The 18,714-nt window shown below is 34.7% G+C and overlaps 1 protein-coding gene across 6 annotated transcripts in view; it reads left to right on the top strand.

The window, feature by feature from the left end:
• Positions 1-17,511, top strand: part of LOC126755652 (protein windpipe) — a 100,074-nt gene extending 82,563 nt beyond the window's left edge. For 5 of the 6 annotated variants that reach the window (XM_050468378.1, XM_050468379.1, XM_050468380.1 and 2 more), the window contains one exon: positions 14,782-17,511. In XM_050468378.1, the coding sequence (XP_050324335.1) occupies positions 14,908-17,070 (2,163 nt within the window). In that variant the 5' untranslated portion in view covers positions 14,782-14,907 and the 3' untranslated portion in view covers positions 17,071-17,511. Of the gene's footprint in view, positions 1-14,564; positions 14,632-14,781 lie in introns of those variants that run through there. The other variant, XM_050468381.1, reaches the window with a different exon arrangement.
• The last annotated feature ends 1,203 nt before the right edge of the window (positions 17,512-18,714 follow it).

Raw genomic sequence — 18,714 nt, 5'->3', positions numbered from 1 at the left:
AAGCATTGAAATTTTAACGCACTCTCGGTTAAATTTCGCGCTTTAATTTAAACGCCAACGATTTCATTACATATGAGTATATGATGCTATATATGTATGTATGTATGTATACATTTAGGCATACAGAAGTCAAAGTGGCATATAAATCATTCGAAATTCGTATTAATTTCATTTAATCGAGGTTTCTTCCCCTTGTATAGTAGAATTCAAATATAAAGCATTAAAAAACCCATTTTGATATATATATATATGTACAGGATAATATATTCAGCCTAATAGAAACGGATAATATGTATGACTCAGCCTCTATTAATATATGTAGTTATAATCATATTTCAGTTTTTCCCCCAAAACATAAACAATATCTGCTGTTGAAAATCTATCTCGAAGTACCAGCTGTTGAATTTTAAAAGTTATGAGCTCACCTTTATATAATAATTATGAATTATCTACCTATTTCCTCAAAAAGATATTAATTTACTTTGTATTCTGTAACATGTATAATTTTCTTACAAATTCTTCCTTCTCTTAAAAAAAAACAAACAAACAGATAATAATACTTCACATTTTACAGCCAGCATGGAAATATGAAACTAATAAAGAGTGAAGCAAAACTGTGTTAATTAGTCCAACTCACAGCTTATGCAATACCCGCAAAAGTAATACTCCGCAGAGCTTAACTTAGCAAGCTTTATCTACATACATACATATGTATGTATATATACCTATGTTAACGACCAAATGCTTGCCAATGATAGCATAAAAAAGTGGAAGGCAGCATATTAAAGGTATTCAGAGGTTATATTCGGTTGTCAGTCAGATTTTTGTGTTTTTTTGTTTGAAGGAGCATTTTATTTAACAAGTAAATCAAAAATGTATATTTACGAAATTTAATGCACTTTAATAATCGGTCATTCATTTTGGAAAATGTTGAGTTCCCTTGAATCCGTAGCCGATATCCAAGAGGACCTTCGAAAAAAGATGACTAGCTATGAGGAAGATTTTTCTGCCTAAAATTATCTCAAAATCGAAATTAAAAAAAATATATTTGTAAAAGCTGCATACAAGTAAATATCGATAGATCAAAAATGTAAATAATTTTGCTTTCAGAAAACTGAATTGCCGCGAAAGTTAATTATAGCTTTTATTGGTAACTTTTACTGGAAAAGAAATGAACTTCTGGTGTTTTAGGAATAACTTGTATAGAAAATGAAAGCTTCAAATCACATGCCTCTTTAAAAAAAAAACAAAAAAAAAACACAAATAAAAAGATGAGACACTCAGTAAATATTACCGCACACCTCTTCAATGGACGTTAACAAACATCTGTTGCAGCAGTACTAATTAACAGATCACGAACAAAGTTTCGTTAGACTTCACTTGTTCTGTCAGAAAATCAATACACTGTATAGATGTGTACACACTTGTAAACTACTTATATTGATACTTAGACGATAATTTCACAACTGCATATCACACTTCTCAGTAAATACGGAACAAGCAATATTTCCAGTATATTTACATATGTACGAATATACAAGTACGTGTAAATACCAAAATGCATCAGCATGCAAATAAAGTTTGATGTGCAGCCTCTGCATAGATTTCTTATACATATTGTCGAGCACTCAGAAATACATTTTTGTGAAATAAGAAATATAAATATTCGAAGCTTTATCATATGTTAAACTGCCTTTCAGGTTCGCAGTTGAATTAGCAAATCACAAATTGACTATACTGCAGATAGTTTAATCAATTTAAAATGATTTTAGAAAATTCATGCTACAGTGTTTGTATGGTTGAAAATTTCATCTCCGTTCTGATTATGTAGAACAAACTATCGAAGATCGTTTACAGCGCTGTGATCTCAACTATATGTTTCCGTTTTTGTACTCTAAGTTTCTCACTCCAGCTGGCGGTTACCTGCCTGGCACGGACGATTGTAATTTCTTAATCATTTCTACACTTATCTTTTCTCTCACGTTTGCCACACTTAAATAAAATTATATGACTGTGCAATATGTCGCAGTATTGCTATCGATTTCCATAAATTTCAAAATAACTATTTATTTAAAATTTTTCATCCATAAAGCAGATAAAGATATTGTATGTTTATATAACACTTAAGCGTTTTATTCCATAAACAAATGAGTAATTTGCAGCTAAGTGCCACTCGTGAGCGCTCTAGCGAAAAATTATGGAAATTTTCAAATGCTCCTCAAAATGTATTCAATGTCTAGAAATGTACCGTAATCATATGTATCTTATATTAAGTGCGTTAGTATAGGTAAGCGTGCTAGTACATATTTACCTCGTACTCCCGCGCTTGCTTCTTTATAAACAAGGCACCAATCCAGGCGTTAAAACGTTACTAATCACTTGATTGCGTTTTCAATTGTGCCCAGCACCTGCTTTATAAAAATATTTACTTTTATGCATTCAGAGCTCAGTCTATTTATAGTTGAAGATAGCAACGCTAAATGGCTGCCAATTTGCATTTTAATTAGAAAGAGTGTTACAATAAAGTTTATTTGAATAATAATTCAACTATAAATATTCAACAAATAAAAAAATATTTGCAGGTAAATAAATACTTATACATACGAGTACAAGTATATTCACGTATAGATATTTGCTAGCTTTGAGTTACTAATCTCACTTTTCCAAACCTTATATGTGAAAGGTACAAATTTGTTGATACACCGTGGCGTATGAGTTATGTGAAACTTGCTAAAGAATTTTGCAGTAAAATTTGTTTGATAAAATGTACTTGCGAGTACTTTTTAGAGATTTTTTTAATTAATCAATAGATTTCATTAATTTTTATTTCTTAGAAGTGTACCAAAACCTTAAATATTGTATCTCTTTTAAGATTACACCATATTTTAGAAACGAGCAGAAAAGAAATTTGTGAAGAAAATAGGATTTTGCTAATTAATCATTAAAGACCCATTAAGGATAACCATACACATTTTTTTTAAATTAATTATTAAGACCAGTCTACTATGTTCAATTTATTATTTTCAAAACTTTGGCTTAAAGTAAATTTGAAGGTCTTAAAAATGTTTCAATTTATTAAATTTTTTATTAAAATGTAAATAACATTTTTTATGCACTCAAATTCATAATAGTAAAGCCAGTAAAAGAGAAATTTGGATTTCCGTTTTCATACACCTACAATAACAACAAAGATGTTTTGAAATTTTTCAAGGAAAATATTCAATTCTTGGCCATTACAACGTCATTTCCGCGTTGGCAGCAGAACTTTTTAAAGCATCATCAAAAGTAAAAAGAAAAAAACATCACAAGAAATAAAAAAGCTAAGACCAAATTAGGAATTAGACGAAGGTAAAACAAAAAAAGTGAAAATTGATTTCTTGGGCGAGCTTTTATACACATTGTGGCATAAAACACTCGGGAATTTGTAATTAAATCCCCCGATTACATGATATTTGAAAAAAAAAAATATTTTGCTATGTTGGTCAGACTGTCCTTAATTACCATACCAAATATGAGCACCATCTGTCAACCAGTTTGTTTACAGCAGCTACTTAAGTCAAACACCTTAGTAGGGCGTTGCGATTTTTACAATGGACAAACATCTCAAACATAGAATTTGTCAAAAATTTTGTAGTCGAAAAAGTCTTTTCGTATTTTGTCTATAGAAGTTGAAAAAAAAGTTACAGCTATTCAAAAATTAGTGAAAATAATGAAGAAATTCTCTACATTTTGAAAATTTTGTTTAAAAAGGGAATAATGCCACGCAAGCCATCTATGAAATTTGTAAAGTTTACGGAGACGATGCTGTATCAGTTCGTGTATATGTTCGTACATATTTGTTTTTTCATTTATTATTATAAATAAATAAAAAAAAAGTTTAAGTTTGATTAGAAATACGAAACGATTTTTTCGACTACCCAATATTAAAAATATGAAGGATGCTTTAAAATCGTTACATGGAATGGCCGAACTTAAAGACAAAACCCTATGAATACCATCGATCAACCATCGTATTCACCAGATTTGGCTCCGTGTGATTTTTTCTTGTTTCCCAAACTGAAATTTCCGCTCCGTGGAACCTGCTGAGGGCCATCCCAAAAAGTGCTTGTGAAAAGTGTTTCGAGGACTGAAAAAATCGTTGGCATAAGTATACTATCTGGTGAAGATTAATTTGAACACGACAAAATAAATATTGATAAATAGTTAAATGTTTTGCGATTTATTTACAATTTACGGGTCCTTTTTTGTCACAATATACATATGTAGCTGATGCCAAAATTATTACTCTGATCAACTTTAGAATTTAGGACAATACTCTGGATATATTATAGAATTATAGTTAATAAAACAATATTTGTTTTTTTTTTTTAATTTGTGAAACTCATTTTCTAAGATAAATTTCAGTAAAAATTTATATTTTTTCTTCTTAAAGAGTATATAAGATAAAAAAAAATTAATTCCCCCAGTTTAGAAATTCAGCGAGACTCCTAAAATTCTTTTTTTTTTATAAAATTAAGAATTTTTCAAGATTATCTTGTCTTATATAATCGTTCAAACTTAATGTATTTAAGAAAAATATTTCGTAATAATAATGTATAATATTTTGAATTGTATAACTTATCATCTTAATTGTCTGCAAAAATTCACTTTCAAACCAAAATATGCATTTATACATATGCATACGTATATGTTTATATGTGTACATATTTGCACCCTAGACCACCGCGATGTGCTCTAGCCAAATAAATATAGACACAAATGTGCACAATAATTTTCAATTTCATTTCACTTGGCATAGGGCCAAACAAATTGTTATTGTTGTTTAAGCAAAATAATATATGTATATGCACATTAATTCACCGTATTTATACATTAATGGTACGTGCATGCATTTAAACATATTACTGAAGTGTTTTATTTTAATTATTTTATTGTTATTATATTTATATATTTGTCTGCGCGCATTAATTCGGCAAATAACTCAACGCACTTGAATCATGGTAACCAAACAAAAAAAATATAAGCGAGTAAAATATTTTTTTTTCTTTTTATTGCAGTTTATAGCTTTTTGATTACGAATCTGAATTGTTTATTCAGATTTAAAATGTGATTTAGAATTTTTTATATTCTTCTGTGTTCTTACCGCTGCGCCGAATTCTATCTCAAGTTCATCTCTGGTATGTGTCTGACAGTGGCAGTGTATTTCTATATTTATGTACATTCCTGAACACATGCGAACTGAAAAATTTATTTCAAAAGTATTTGCCCACATTTTTGTATATTTTGTGTGTTGTTTGTTGGCGCTGCTCCGTCACTGATAGTGCGATGCCCGCGGCAACAGCCATTACACTCAATCAGCAAGCTCAACTACTTGTTGCTTACGCACACACACGTGCGCTTGCGTTTATGCACACACGCACACACCTACATTCAAGGAAGGAAGGGTCAAGTTCAAGTTCAATGCTTAGCTACCGCAGAAAATTGTTTGCTTTGGCTGCTTAGCAAATTGTTTCCTGTGTGTGAAAATATGGCAGTGCGCTTGTAAGTGCCTGTGTTTGTCTGCTAACTTCCTGCCTGCTGCCATGCTTTGACTGAAAATGTTGAATGCAGTATGCCTGAAATTCTGCGAATTTCAAACGCCTTCTGTAGCACATTTATGCAATGTTGGTAAGTGCGAGTTGCAATTTTGTGCAAAGATTTGTGTGTGTGTATATGCGTTTGTATATAAATTGTTTGCACAGCGTGAATTGGCTTGTGGCGAGAACTCATATTGCATTTCCTGTTTTTGGCTTTAACAACACCGTGTCTTTCGTTTTATCAGCTTGAATTTACTTCGCTTTGTATATTTTCATGTATTGACTTTGAATTAAATTCTAGAAAATGTTGTGCGGCTATAGCAATGTTTTTTTCTTTGACGTTTTATAGTAATTGTGTCTGTGCTTATCATTTTAAGTATTGTGAGTTTATTTTATTACTCACGCACATGTACTAGCAATTTAGAAATTTAATCGGTCACAGATTCATGAAAATGCAAATATGAGTAGTAAATATTACACATTAAATTTTTAAGGTTGAAAAATAATTTCTGAAATGTTATAATTGAATTCACTGCAGTAAATTTTTAAAAATTTTTGCTATAACAGGAAGAGTCGTGGTACGAAATTGATATCTACGCAAAAATCTCTGCAGTGATTGGATTCTTTGAATCAACTTAATGGGTTATAAGCATTTCTTCTATGAAAAAATTGGTTTCTTGAAGACTTTTGTTTTGCAAAGACTGGATTTTTTTAATAATCAAACACTGCGTATACAGTAATATACTGTGGCTGAAGTTATTAAATTTCAATTCCGAGTGAAAAATGTGCCCATTTTTGGCGATGCAGCTTCTGAGCTGATACACTCTATTTCTTTCACGCTTTGTGGAGCGCATGATAAGTAGGTGATGGATACCCCGCAATCAAAGAAAACAACAGTTTCAATAGGTCACACGGTCCTTTAGAAATCTTGCTCACCGCAAAGAGATTCTTTGCAAAACATAATTTTGAGATAATCGCATTTAAAGTTTAGGCACAAACAAAATTTGAACAAATTTATCTAAAAAAAAAAATACACATTTAGAAACGCAATAAGAAAAATCGATTTTCTCGACCAACACAAGTTATGTATATAATCCCTTATGGGGCGTACCTAGTGTAGCCGCCTAAAAAACTACTGTTTCAGTTTTTTGCAAATTTTACAGGTATATTTGCATATACTTGAAGATTGGTAAAGTAAAAGTAAACTTTTTGAAAAAGTATTAATAATTTAATAAAAATATTAATATCACTTAAAGGGTTACATATGACCAGTTAAAAAGCCAAAAAACGGATTTTCCAGATCCAAAAATTTGTACACATATGTATTATGGTATATTCTAACTGTATTTTAAGACTTAGTATTATTTAGTTAAAATATTTATTTGAAAAGGAACTACAGCTGATCTCAGGGAGCTCTTCTCATAGAAGACCTTTTGTGATGGCCACTAGAACAGATTTCGTTAAAGTAATGTTAAATCAAGTAAAGGAAATGGAAATAATAAACAGAATAAAATTTTTTGACAAAATAGCGGCTTCTCAAAAAAATAATCGAGTTTTGACTAAAATTTCGGGCTTAAATTGTTTAGAAAAAATATTTATCGGTGAGAAACCATCTTCGTTTAATTACAAAAAAAAATAAATTTAAGAAGCTCGTTATAAAACTTGAGACTAATGAAATTTAAAAAATGGAGTTTTTAGAAAAACGCACTTAAATTAAACTGTTGAAGCTTATTAAACTGAGCGACTACACTTTGGAAGGCTGCAACTCAAAAACTATTCGATATATCGATTTAAAAGTTTAGTTTAGTTTTTTTTAAGTTATAATGTATTGAAATAAGAAAGTTGTTGTTTTTATATTCCCACTGGGTATTCCCTTTCAGATTATCAAAAATATTTTCTCTGTATTCGTTTTCTTTGTAACATCTACTAAGAATTTGCGAAGGACTAAGACTTTGTTTGTTGGGAGTTTGATATTCCAAAATATTTTTGGTTACGTTATCCCGGCAATTTTAAAAAGACTATCCAAAGCATTGCCAGAAATGAATCATGATAAATAGAATAAATATCATGCAGAGCTGCCAAAATCCTAAAACAATGAGTCATTCGTCATGCTTTCCCAAATTACACTCGTAACCTTCACCAGTGGTTTATGAAGGTATAATGATGACTAAACAAGTAATTTGATGAAAAAATACAAAACAAAAAATCTATAAAAAGATTTGTGTGTAGGTTGAGTGGGTTATAGTTGCGCGTAATTAAATTGATCACTGCCGCCGTTCTCATAACCGCCACGTAATTATTAACAAGCTAATAAAATAAAGCAGTAATTGCAGACAATTTAATTAATAAAGACCCAAACAGACAACGGTACTGGCACATAACCATTTAAATTGCGTAATTTTGTACGGCTACATTGGAAGTGGGTAGTTGGTATTTTCAGGAGGGTAGCACAAATATTACTGCGATATATGTATGTGTATAATTTTGGACATTAATGGCACATGTTTTTTGATTGCCCATATTCGAAGAAATTTCACTTTTTCCTGTAATTTGATTCGCACATCAATTAATGCTTAAGCTTTTTCCAAAAAAAAAAAATAATAATAATAATAAAAAGTAAATGCGACCCACCCTAATATATAAAATTGCAGCTTTTTAAGTAATATAAGTCTTGCTTTAATTGTGTCGACAGTGACAGTGACAGCAGCAATGACATTGCGATATCTGTCAGTAGTCTGGCTGACTTTTTTAATTCCTCTTATTAAATTTACCAATTAAAATCAACGAGGGACGAAACGCCTTAAGCGCTGACAATTCTTTAATCATATGGCAGCATAAAAAAAAATTTTAAATATAGTACTGGAAAGTTATAACGCTTGGGCATATGTGTATTGGTGCATAAGTCCGCATACTATATTTTATGTTTGCATGTTTGTATGTATCGATGTGTGGGTGCTGATGCTTTCAAAAGTAGAAATTCAATTGTCGTGTGGACACATTTAAAGCGGGTCTCGAGAATTAAAAAAAGTCCTTAATAGAAAATCGTCAATCCGCACAACCCAGCAGCATTAATATACTCAGCTATGTGTATGTTTGTCACATTTTCTTTTGGTGTATTTCTCTCTGGGCGCCTAGTTACGCTTAATGCACCCATTATAGCACATACCGACAGCTATTTGTGACCAAATGTGTTGACCATTTCACTGTGGCAAGAAGGAGCAGTGCCAACGCAACAAACCACAGTTGGAGTCTTATGGTCGTCGGTTTTAGAGATTTATAACTGCACAGGCGATTTGCAACACTGCGTAGGTGTTGTTGCATGCCATATCAGTGGCAAGAGCCATTAGGTTGACTCTGATTGGGTTTATTTGAGACTAAAAAGTCGAAAGGCGAAAACGTCGACGACGATCACTTAAGCCCGCTGCACAGTCACTACATATAAGTACATTTGTACATATGTATGTATATTTAAGCTTTTCTATTGTATATACATATGTAGGTGTGCAACATTTAAACTTCCCGCAGTTAACAGCTTGACGTTAGTGTTGCAACAAACAATCGAATGCGGCACAATTTGAAAACAGTTGGCAGACAGCCGGCCAAATAAATTAATAACAAATAATAAAACTGTCACATGGCCATTGGCCCGAGGACATTTGGAGGCCAAGTGTACGAAAAATATCTAACTCGGCAGTAACAAAGTAAAAGGCCGGGTCGGTTCGCTTAAGCCGTTGCTTATCTGCATGCACATATCTACATATGTATATTTGTTTGTATGTAAAAGCGGCAGCCTCAAGCCGCTAACTGAAAACAGCCAATTAGAGCTTTCACCCAAAAAATGAATGGCTTTTCGCATTTCGCATATTTTTTTCAAATTCATTCATACATGCAATTATTAATATAATATATTCAGTGATTTATTAACATCGGCATTTTTTTAAGTTTTTTAGCTATGTTGACTTGCCTCCCGCAGTTATGGCAAATACTTCATTAATTTCCCACATTTCAAATATGTTGTTGACAGTAAAATAAAGCACTGCAATCGTTTTGTGAACCTGCTGGCGCATTTCTCTTGCACTCTTGCATCTGGGCAGTGCGTGTGTGGGTGTAAGTGAGAGCTCGCGCCGCTTGGGCGTGCAGACAGCAATTGTAGGCAACAAGTGGCAGGCGACATTCACGATTGAAAGCGGTGTTGTTGCTACACAATGCAATAAATTTAAAAAAAATTAAGACTTTAATACAAAAAAAAATTTAACTAAAAAATTTAATCTTTGAAAATTTATTATTTTTAAAAAGTAGCATATTTACACATGACTATAGCGAAAAGTGAAGGAATTATTGAAAGGACTGTGGTCGTTAATTGAAATTATTTGCAAGATGAGATATTTTAAAAGACTAACTCGTGCACTTTGTTAAAATTTCTCAAATTTCACCTCTCACCGAATGATGAGACAGGGTAGATTAAGGTTAGCTCAAAGCATGTACGAACTAGTCCCTCAGTTAATATCGATCTGAAATTTAGCATACTTCCTTTTCTCCCTAAGAAGCTTTTCATTTGTCGAAACTACTAATATCGGATCACTATAAGATATAGCTGTCATATAAGCTGATCAATCAAAATCAATCTTCTTGTATGGAAAACTCGTTTATTTGACAAACTACAAAAGTAGACCGATAGAGACCGCAAACGACGCCATATTTTTTCCGCTCTTTTGACATTTCTCTTCAGTAAGGTTTGCTACTTCATCATTGAAGGATATACGATTCAACAACGAGTCGGAATTATTAAAAATTACTTTCGAAATTCAGTGTCACTGGTCTTAACTTTAAGACCGCTACGTCCAATTTATGGTCGTCATAATCGTCCTATCAGATCAACAATTGAGCGCTCTCACACATCGTTCTCAAGCATTGGGCATCTCTGTGACGTCGTTGTGACGAATTTTGCGAAAAAATCTTGGCCTACAACCTTACAAGATCAAATTGACGCAAGTATAGAAGTCTCTTAACCACCTCAATCGTCGTATGTTCTTGAATTGGGCTGAGCAACAGCTTGAAAATGATCCGGATTTCGGCGGCGTCATTGGACTTCATGTGGGGCTACATCAAGTCTATGGTCTATGCCAACAAGACAGCGACGATTTATGAACTTCGTACGAATATCGAACGTGAAATTGCAGCAGTGTCGGCCGATTTATGCTTGAAACCCGTCGAAAATTGGGTTTATCGTCTGGACTTCTGCAAGCGTGCTCGTGGTGGCCGAAAATAAAATTTCAGATCGAACCGCTATAGGATATAATTATTATTTGACATATTAGCTCCATGGAATTTGGCATGGAGTAGCGTCCAATACAATGCCAGAATCTCCGAAAATATTTTTCAGATCGGACCATTACAAACACCTTACAAACTGGTCGCTCAAAATCATGACTTTAAGGCAATTTTTTTTCAATTGACAAATTATATTCACGACACTTGACAAGTATTATTGAGAAAGGCGATAAGCCAACATATAGCTCAGATACACTATAAGAGTATGAAAAATACAGAATAATTCGTGTTTGAAAAGTTGATGTTCTTTTTTAGGAATTTCGAAATTCAAGATCAGACACCCGACACAACCGTCTTATGTTAGAGAAAGACTATTATAGTATTTTTTTATCAGATCATTAGACAGCCTTAGTTATTGTAGTTTTGTTTAAAAGACGATAAAAACCATCATAGAAATATATGTATATATTTTAGCCGGTTCGCCAGAAGGTAATATTTATTCCAAGTACATTTTTAAAGTAATCGGAAGATTTGGAAAAAACCGAGAGAAAAATTAATTATATTACTATAACAATTAAAATACTATAAAAATAATAATTTTACTCTTTATCCTCAATGGAAAAAACTTGAAATCACACGCTTATAATATTTATGCAAATCAGCTGCAAACATCACCTCTTTGTCTATGTCCGCAGCACACAGCTGCAAAAATTTCAAAGTCATGCTAATGTTCCAATTATTTTTTCGAACAAAATTTCCTGTTATAATGACGGTCACAAAATCGCGGCGTTACATATTTTCGCCACATTTCTAATTAGCCAACCGACACTGTGCATATTTATAGCTCACTGTTTGTATGTGCATTTGTGCTCCACTATCTCCACTTGCGCCTATCTGCGAAATTACAGAGGCGCACCCATTTATCTAAGCAATTTTAACACATTTGCATTAGGAAAATTGCATTTTAGCCAACTTGTTGCGCGTAATTGACCATGTAAGTACGTGTGTTGTACGCCTTGGCTTTTTCTGCGTGATTTTCATGTCCGCCACAACAAACAACAAACTGGTCAGCGCCACCGCAAAGTGAGTGCGTTGCATGCAACAAAACCACTGGCGTACAAACACATAAATAATGCGCCGAGATAGTTATCTCAATGCAACGATTGCTGATATGGTAAACTGGAAGCTTTCGGCTGCGATACAAATATATGCCATTACATACGTATGTACATACAAACAATCAGGCTTGTTACTGCACATATTTGGTATTTTCTAATTTAGTTGCCATGAAATTAAAATTGATGATCAGTTTAGCTGAATAAACTCGTAGAAATTTGCTGCAGATCCTTATCGTTTATAATCGAATTGTTATGTCGGTATTTAAGGTGAATAAATATATATATATATATATTTATATACCAGGTATACCATGTATACATATGTAATCTTTATTGCTCAATTAGTGGAAAATGTCACTTTTTATAGTTATATTTTGTTTGGATTGGATTTTTCATTCAAGTTATACGCCTCGCCTCTCGAAAACTCTTAACGCGGACTCATCAGATATATCAGGAAAGGAATAATGAGTGACTTATAGAGTTTTGTTTTTGTTCGTCGAGAGAGGACTTTACTTCTCAATTGCCTACTTAGACCAAAGTAGCACCTGTTGGCAAGAGATATTGTGCGTTGGATTTCGAGGTTGACGTTGTTGTTGGTGTTGATGCTGGTTCCAAGATAGACGAAATTATCTACGACGTCAAAGTTATGACTGTAAACAGTGACGTGAGAACCAAGTCGCGAGTGCGACGACTGTTTGTTTGATAACCAGGAGATATTTCGTCTTGCCCTCTTTCACCACCAGACCCATTTGCTTCGCTGTCTTATCCATTCTGGAACTAACGGCGCGGTTTTTAATACCAATGATATCAATATCATCTGTATACTCTTATAGAAGATGGTACCTTCTCTTTTTAGTTTTGCAGTTCGAATTATTTTCTCCAAAAGTCGATTGAAGAAGTCACACGAAAGAGAATCGCCTTATCTGAAATCTCGTTTGGTATCGATTGCTCGGAGAAGTCCTACCCGATCCTAACATAGCTTTTAATGTTGCTCTACGTCAGTTTACACAGCCGTATTATTTTTGCGGGAATACAAAATTTAGTCGTTGCGGCATAAAGGCAGCTCCTTTTCGTGCTGTCGAAAGCAGCTTTGAAATCGACGAAGAGGTGGTGTGTGTCGATTCTCCTTCCACGGGTCTTTTCCAAAATTTGGCGCATGGTGAATATCTGGTCGGTTGTTGTTTTGTCAGGTCTAAAGCCACACTAATAAGGTCCAATCAGTTTGTTGAGTGGGCTTTAATCTTTCACACAATAAGCTCAATAGACCTGCAGAGGGCTAATGATTTTTTTTTAGAAGTTTTATCAGAATCAGACGGAGTTTTGACATTACCTGCTGAGGAATAACCGTAGTTATCCGACCCGTTTACAGCAATATTTGATGACCCGCTGCAGCATTACGGCTGGAATTTCAGCTATAGTGTGACGAATGTTGTCTACGATCTCCTCGAGCATTGCTGCTTGATTGGCGTAAACCTTTAATTTAACATAGGCCCAGATAAAATAATCTAAAGACGTTTAATGGCATGTTCATGGCGGCTATCCTTCTAGACCATTTTTTGAAATTATCGAGTCGCCAGCTTTTCACGCAATGTGTCCATTATACGTGAAACATGAAGGGGCGCACTGTCTTGTTGAAAATAGAGATCATCCGCGTCGATTTCATCAAATCCTGACAAAAAAGGTCAGTCAACATCGTATTATAAAATGTATAATGTCAAAAACAATAATACCCGATGATGCTGTCATACCACAACAATGCACTTTTGGGGATGCAATTGAACCACACGAGGATTTAACTCAACCCAATAACAAAAATTATGCTCGTTGACGAAGCCATTAAGCCAGAAATGTGCCTCAACTGAGAAGATGATTCTACTGTACTTAGAAATTATTTTCCTTAAGTGGTTTTGCTTTATCATATATCCCATCGATCTTCAATAAAGCTCTCATAAAGCTTTAATTGTGTAAAAATCAGACCTCTTGAGAACAACACTCGTATTTTTTTTGTTTTTATAAAAATATTTGTGTGACGTAATCAGCTTCAATACATATAATATAATATATACAAAGTAATTATATCTTTATTATGGTTACTGTATTCGCACTGCCAACTAAGTTACGAATAAAAAGCGTTGTGATTTCTCTAGAAGAGTGACATTCTAAGTAAATATGAAGGCAAATAAAAGTTAATTAAAAACTAGCTTGAGACGCGACAAAGATACCTGTATTTGCGAATATGATAAGAAAGTGTTAAGCACATCAATTATAAAGATAATTTTGTTTAGTGGAAAGAAGTTTATTAATGAACACATATATTAAATGCTTTATGTTTGTTGTTGTAATTGGAAGCACCTTAAAATTTATTTTTGGAAAGTCACAACTCATTTTAATCATAGGAAATACACCTAAACTAGATAAGTATATATACCGACTAAGTTAACTGCAAATGCTGACGTAAGAAGAGAGCGAATGTGAGACAGTGAGAGAGAATTTTATTTTGTAATCTATTGATAACTTATCAAAGTGGAAAAGAGCAGGTGTGGAAAGAATTGGCAAGTGTGAAAACGTACTAGGAATTTCCGTAGACTCAGTTTGGGTTGGGTAATAGATGTAATAACAACGAAGGTGGCAATGTGTTTTGGACTAATTTAGAATATATAGCGAGAGTAAGAAAACCACTACTTCTACCTCGAATTTGGAGAAAAATATTAATAATAATTCATAAAATTGTGTTATTTATTGAACTAGTTTTTATTTTTCAACTAAAAGTAACACTTTTTACTAATTATGTAATCATTCTTTCTTTCACTTCACAGTTGGCCACATAATCAGCTGATTCGCACATCAATTCCTCTCCGCTTTCTGTTATCTACGCCCCGCAGCTATATTTGGGCGCTTTGGCACCAGTTGCTGCCTCACCTAGTCGCTAGAAACACACCACAATGCAGTCGTTACGTACACACTCACGAGCTTTAAAGCTGCCCATAGTCTACGCCGCTTTGCTGCTACTCTGCTGTCTACTTGTTGAGGGCTCCCCCGCGCCGAGCAAAGAAGCAATTAGTACGGTAAATGCTACAACAGCTGACAGCAGCAACTACAACTGCCCAGCTGATTGTCAATGCGTTCTGGCGCAAAACACACACACACCACTGCTGCACGCGAAATGCACCAGTTTGGAGGGTCTCCGTTTATACGAAGCCAAGGAATCCTCACTGCCCATACACTCGCTGGACTTGTCCTACTTGAATTTGAAACGCTTGTCACATCCGCTGGAGAAGCTACCCAGCGTCACATCGATAGATCTGTCGCACAATGACCTCCACGAATTCGGACATTTGGGACGTCGCATTAAGAAGCTGAACCTCAAACACAATCGCATAACATCGAGCAAATTGACCAAACTGCCGGCGCATGTGCAAGTTTTGAATCTACAGCATAATGACATCACATATTTGCCGCTGAATATGACACATCTGTCCAATTTAATGACACTTGAATTGAGTCACAATCAAATTAATTGCTCCTGCGAAACATTGGAGGTGCGCAACTGGCTGCAAGAGCGCAACGTTTTTATGGAACATGCCGTCACCTGTACATATCCCGTTGAAGTTAAAGGTAAGTCGTGGTTGCAGGTCAAACAGTCGGACATTTGTGAGCACGAGAAGAATGGACGCCTCAACGATGAGGAGGATAATGAGCTGATGATGGGCGATCAGCCAGTTGAGGGTTCCGGTGATCAAGACGATGAGGATGAGTTGGGTAAAGCATTCATGCCAATCGAAAAATCAAGCACTGCGAAAAATAGTGTGGCACAGCTCGATACTGTCGAGGGTTCGGGTGATTTGAGTGATGTCAATGCGCCTGTGAACTTAGCCATAACTACCGTTTTGCCAGCTGTGGAGAGTTCGCAAGAACATGTTACAACCGATGCGCCACCGCTACCCATCGAACAGGAGGAAGATGAGGATGATGGTTCCGGCAGCGGCGGTGGCATGCTCATCATCAATCCCAGTATTGCACGCGAAAGTTCATTTTTAGATGATTTCGACACACCCGATGAGGATGACACCGATGACAAATTCGACAATAAACCGGTGGAGAAGCCCAAATCTGAGGAGGAAGAGGAGGATGACCACAAGGTGGCAGCTGACATTTTCGGCGCCGGTATGGGCATATTCGATACCGACGAGAATGCTGAGAAAACTGCAGAGCCAGTTACCGAGGAAGCCATTGTACCGGTTGTACACCACAACGTTGAGGCAGAAGATGTACCTAATATAAATACCGAAGGTGCCACAAATGGTGAACCTAGCGCCATACAGACCGCAAATATAGGTGGCGAACAGAAGGACGACAGCAAAGCGACATATTTGCTGTTGGGCGTGCTTGGCTTCATTGTTGTCGGCTTGATACTCTATGTAGGTATCAAGCGTTGCAAGAACAGTCATAATGCCGCACACGATGCTGAAAATCCACGCCAAACCGAATTACTCGATATGGATAAAAAGAATTTGGGCAAACCGTTGCGTAATGGCAACGAACATTCGCCACTCATTGGCGATCAAACCAAATCTGATCTCGCGAAACCGATCAATGGCACCGGACAAAAGAAACCCTACGATGCGAACGATGTAAAAGATGGTCCCGCCCAACAACAACCACTGCTGAACGGCAGCAATGGCACATCGCCAAACGATGAAGTGAGCAAAGAGCAGGCAGCACCTGTGACCGAAGCGTCCGCACCGCATGAATACCATCCGATCACGCCGCGCTACCCCACACCGAAGTCGCCACGTGCCTCCAAATATGCACAATACCCGCAGGAGGGTGCCGAGCACAACAACAACAACAATGATGATAGTTATCTGCCTTCGTCGCCGAAATTAGGCCGTTACTCGCCGGTGTATTCACCAGAAACGGGACGCGTCAAAATCAAGCTGACCGAAACACCTCGCCCCAAAACACCAATGTTGGTTACGCGCAGCAAATCGAACGCGGGCGATATCATAACGACGCCTGTAGCGGCAACGAACGGCATTGATAACAACACTCTAACTGTGCCCGGCGTGCATGCGCCCACAGCGACGCTGGTAAATGGCCACTAAGCGGTGTGGTGTGGCGCGATGCGTTGCGTTGAAAAGTGTGCGACGTGCCGTACACGAGGCGCTGCCGCTCGCGTCAAAACGGTGCTAAACGAACTAAACGCTACTAAATTAAAAGTTTAAACAAATACCAACAACAAAAACAAAAAACTAACATCTTGCAGCGCAAATTGTTTAACAAAAGACTTCGAAATGAATTCGTATGCAATTCTGGTAGAAAGAAAGGGTTTGGTGGATTTCAGTTGTCTAGTTTGAAAAGTGTGGGGGTAACGGCTTACTGGTGTTGTGCGCGCTTAGAGTTTGAGTTTAAGTAGCTGGTTCCAGCAACATTTTCTGCAGTTTCGGCATTTTTCGGCACGCGCTCGGCGCTTGAGTTTTGCTGGCGTTTTTGTGAAAGCTTAGTTTATGTAGCTATAATTTTCAAATAAATACTACAGAAACCAATGTTGTTGCATTTTAAAATTGTTTACATTTAAATCACTTTCCTTTGAATTTTTAATTTTTTTGTTTTAAATTTTTTTTGTTCAATTTTTTTATTTTAATTCTTTTTATTTCATTTTTTTAAATTTTTTTGAATAAATTATTTTTTGGCTAAAGTTCTTAACTTCTTTTTTATTTTTAATTTTTTCGATTAAATTATTTATTTTTTTATTTTTTTGTTAATTTTTCGCTTCGATTTTAACATCTCTTTTATTTTTAATTTTTTTGATGAACATATTTTTTTATTTTTTTCAATTAATTTATTTTTTTTTTAATTTTTCTTATTTAAAATATTTTTTATTTCATTATTTTTTGAATTTTTTGTATATTTTTTTTTATTTTAATTTTTTTTGTTTAATTTTCTTTTATTTTGTTTATTTTTGGTGTTTTTTGTAAAGAAACTTTTATTGATTTTTCACCACTGTAATATAGGTATGTAGTACTATTGCGGGAAACAGAGAACAATTGTGCCAAGGAATTGTGCCTTATAAAAAGTTGTTTGCAAAAAAAGTACTAACTGTATATATACCAGTCAAACAACAACAATAACACAATATTATTGAATAGGATGAAGACGTTGCTTATAAGTATTAAATAGTTGACTAAAATTACATATACTTCTAAAGAATTTGTTGGCGAAAATATCATATATAAATATAGCGTCACTTAAAATAAAAAATAATGTCATTTTTCATAAGGCGAAGAAAAATCAATATAATAGAAACCACTCATATTGAATCAAAATTTGGTTTTTGGATATGAAATGGTTATATATTGGTTATATCTATAAGTCAAATCAGTTGTGAAATCGCCAGATATTTCAACTTCAAGCAAATTTTCTTCTTAAAAGCACATTTGTATCTATAAATTATTTTTATAAAAATAATATTGTTTTACTTTATACTTTTTCCATACATACACTAAGCTATGAACGCATTTAGAACGTCACGGGCCGATCTAGCAACGCATTTCTCAGAGTATGCATACGAGTATGATCGGTACGAACAGCATCAAAGACCCGAAATATGCCGCATTTAGGTTTAACAACAAAATTAAGTGCATAAACTTTTGAAAAACTGCAAAAAATATCAGTCACTCCAAGCGCCTTATAATCGTTAGTTGGTAACCAACACTTTGTATTTGAAAACCCCGCCAAACCTAAGCTTC

This window comes from Bactrocera neohumeralis, chromosome 4, assembly GCF_024586455.1.
Source record: "Bactrocera neohumeralis isolate Rockhampton chromosome 4, APGP_CSIRO_Bneo_wtdbg2-racon-allhic-juicebox.fasta_v2, whole genome shotgun sequence".
NCBI lineage: Eukaryota > Metazoa > Arthropoda > Insecta > Diptera > Tephritidae > Bactrocera > Bactrocera neohumeralis.
Note: the sequence above shows the minus strand (reverse complement) of the source record. Positions and strands in the feature narration are given on the sequence as shown.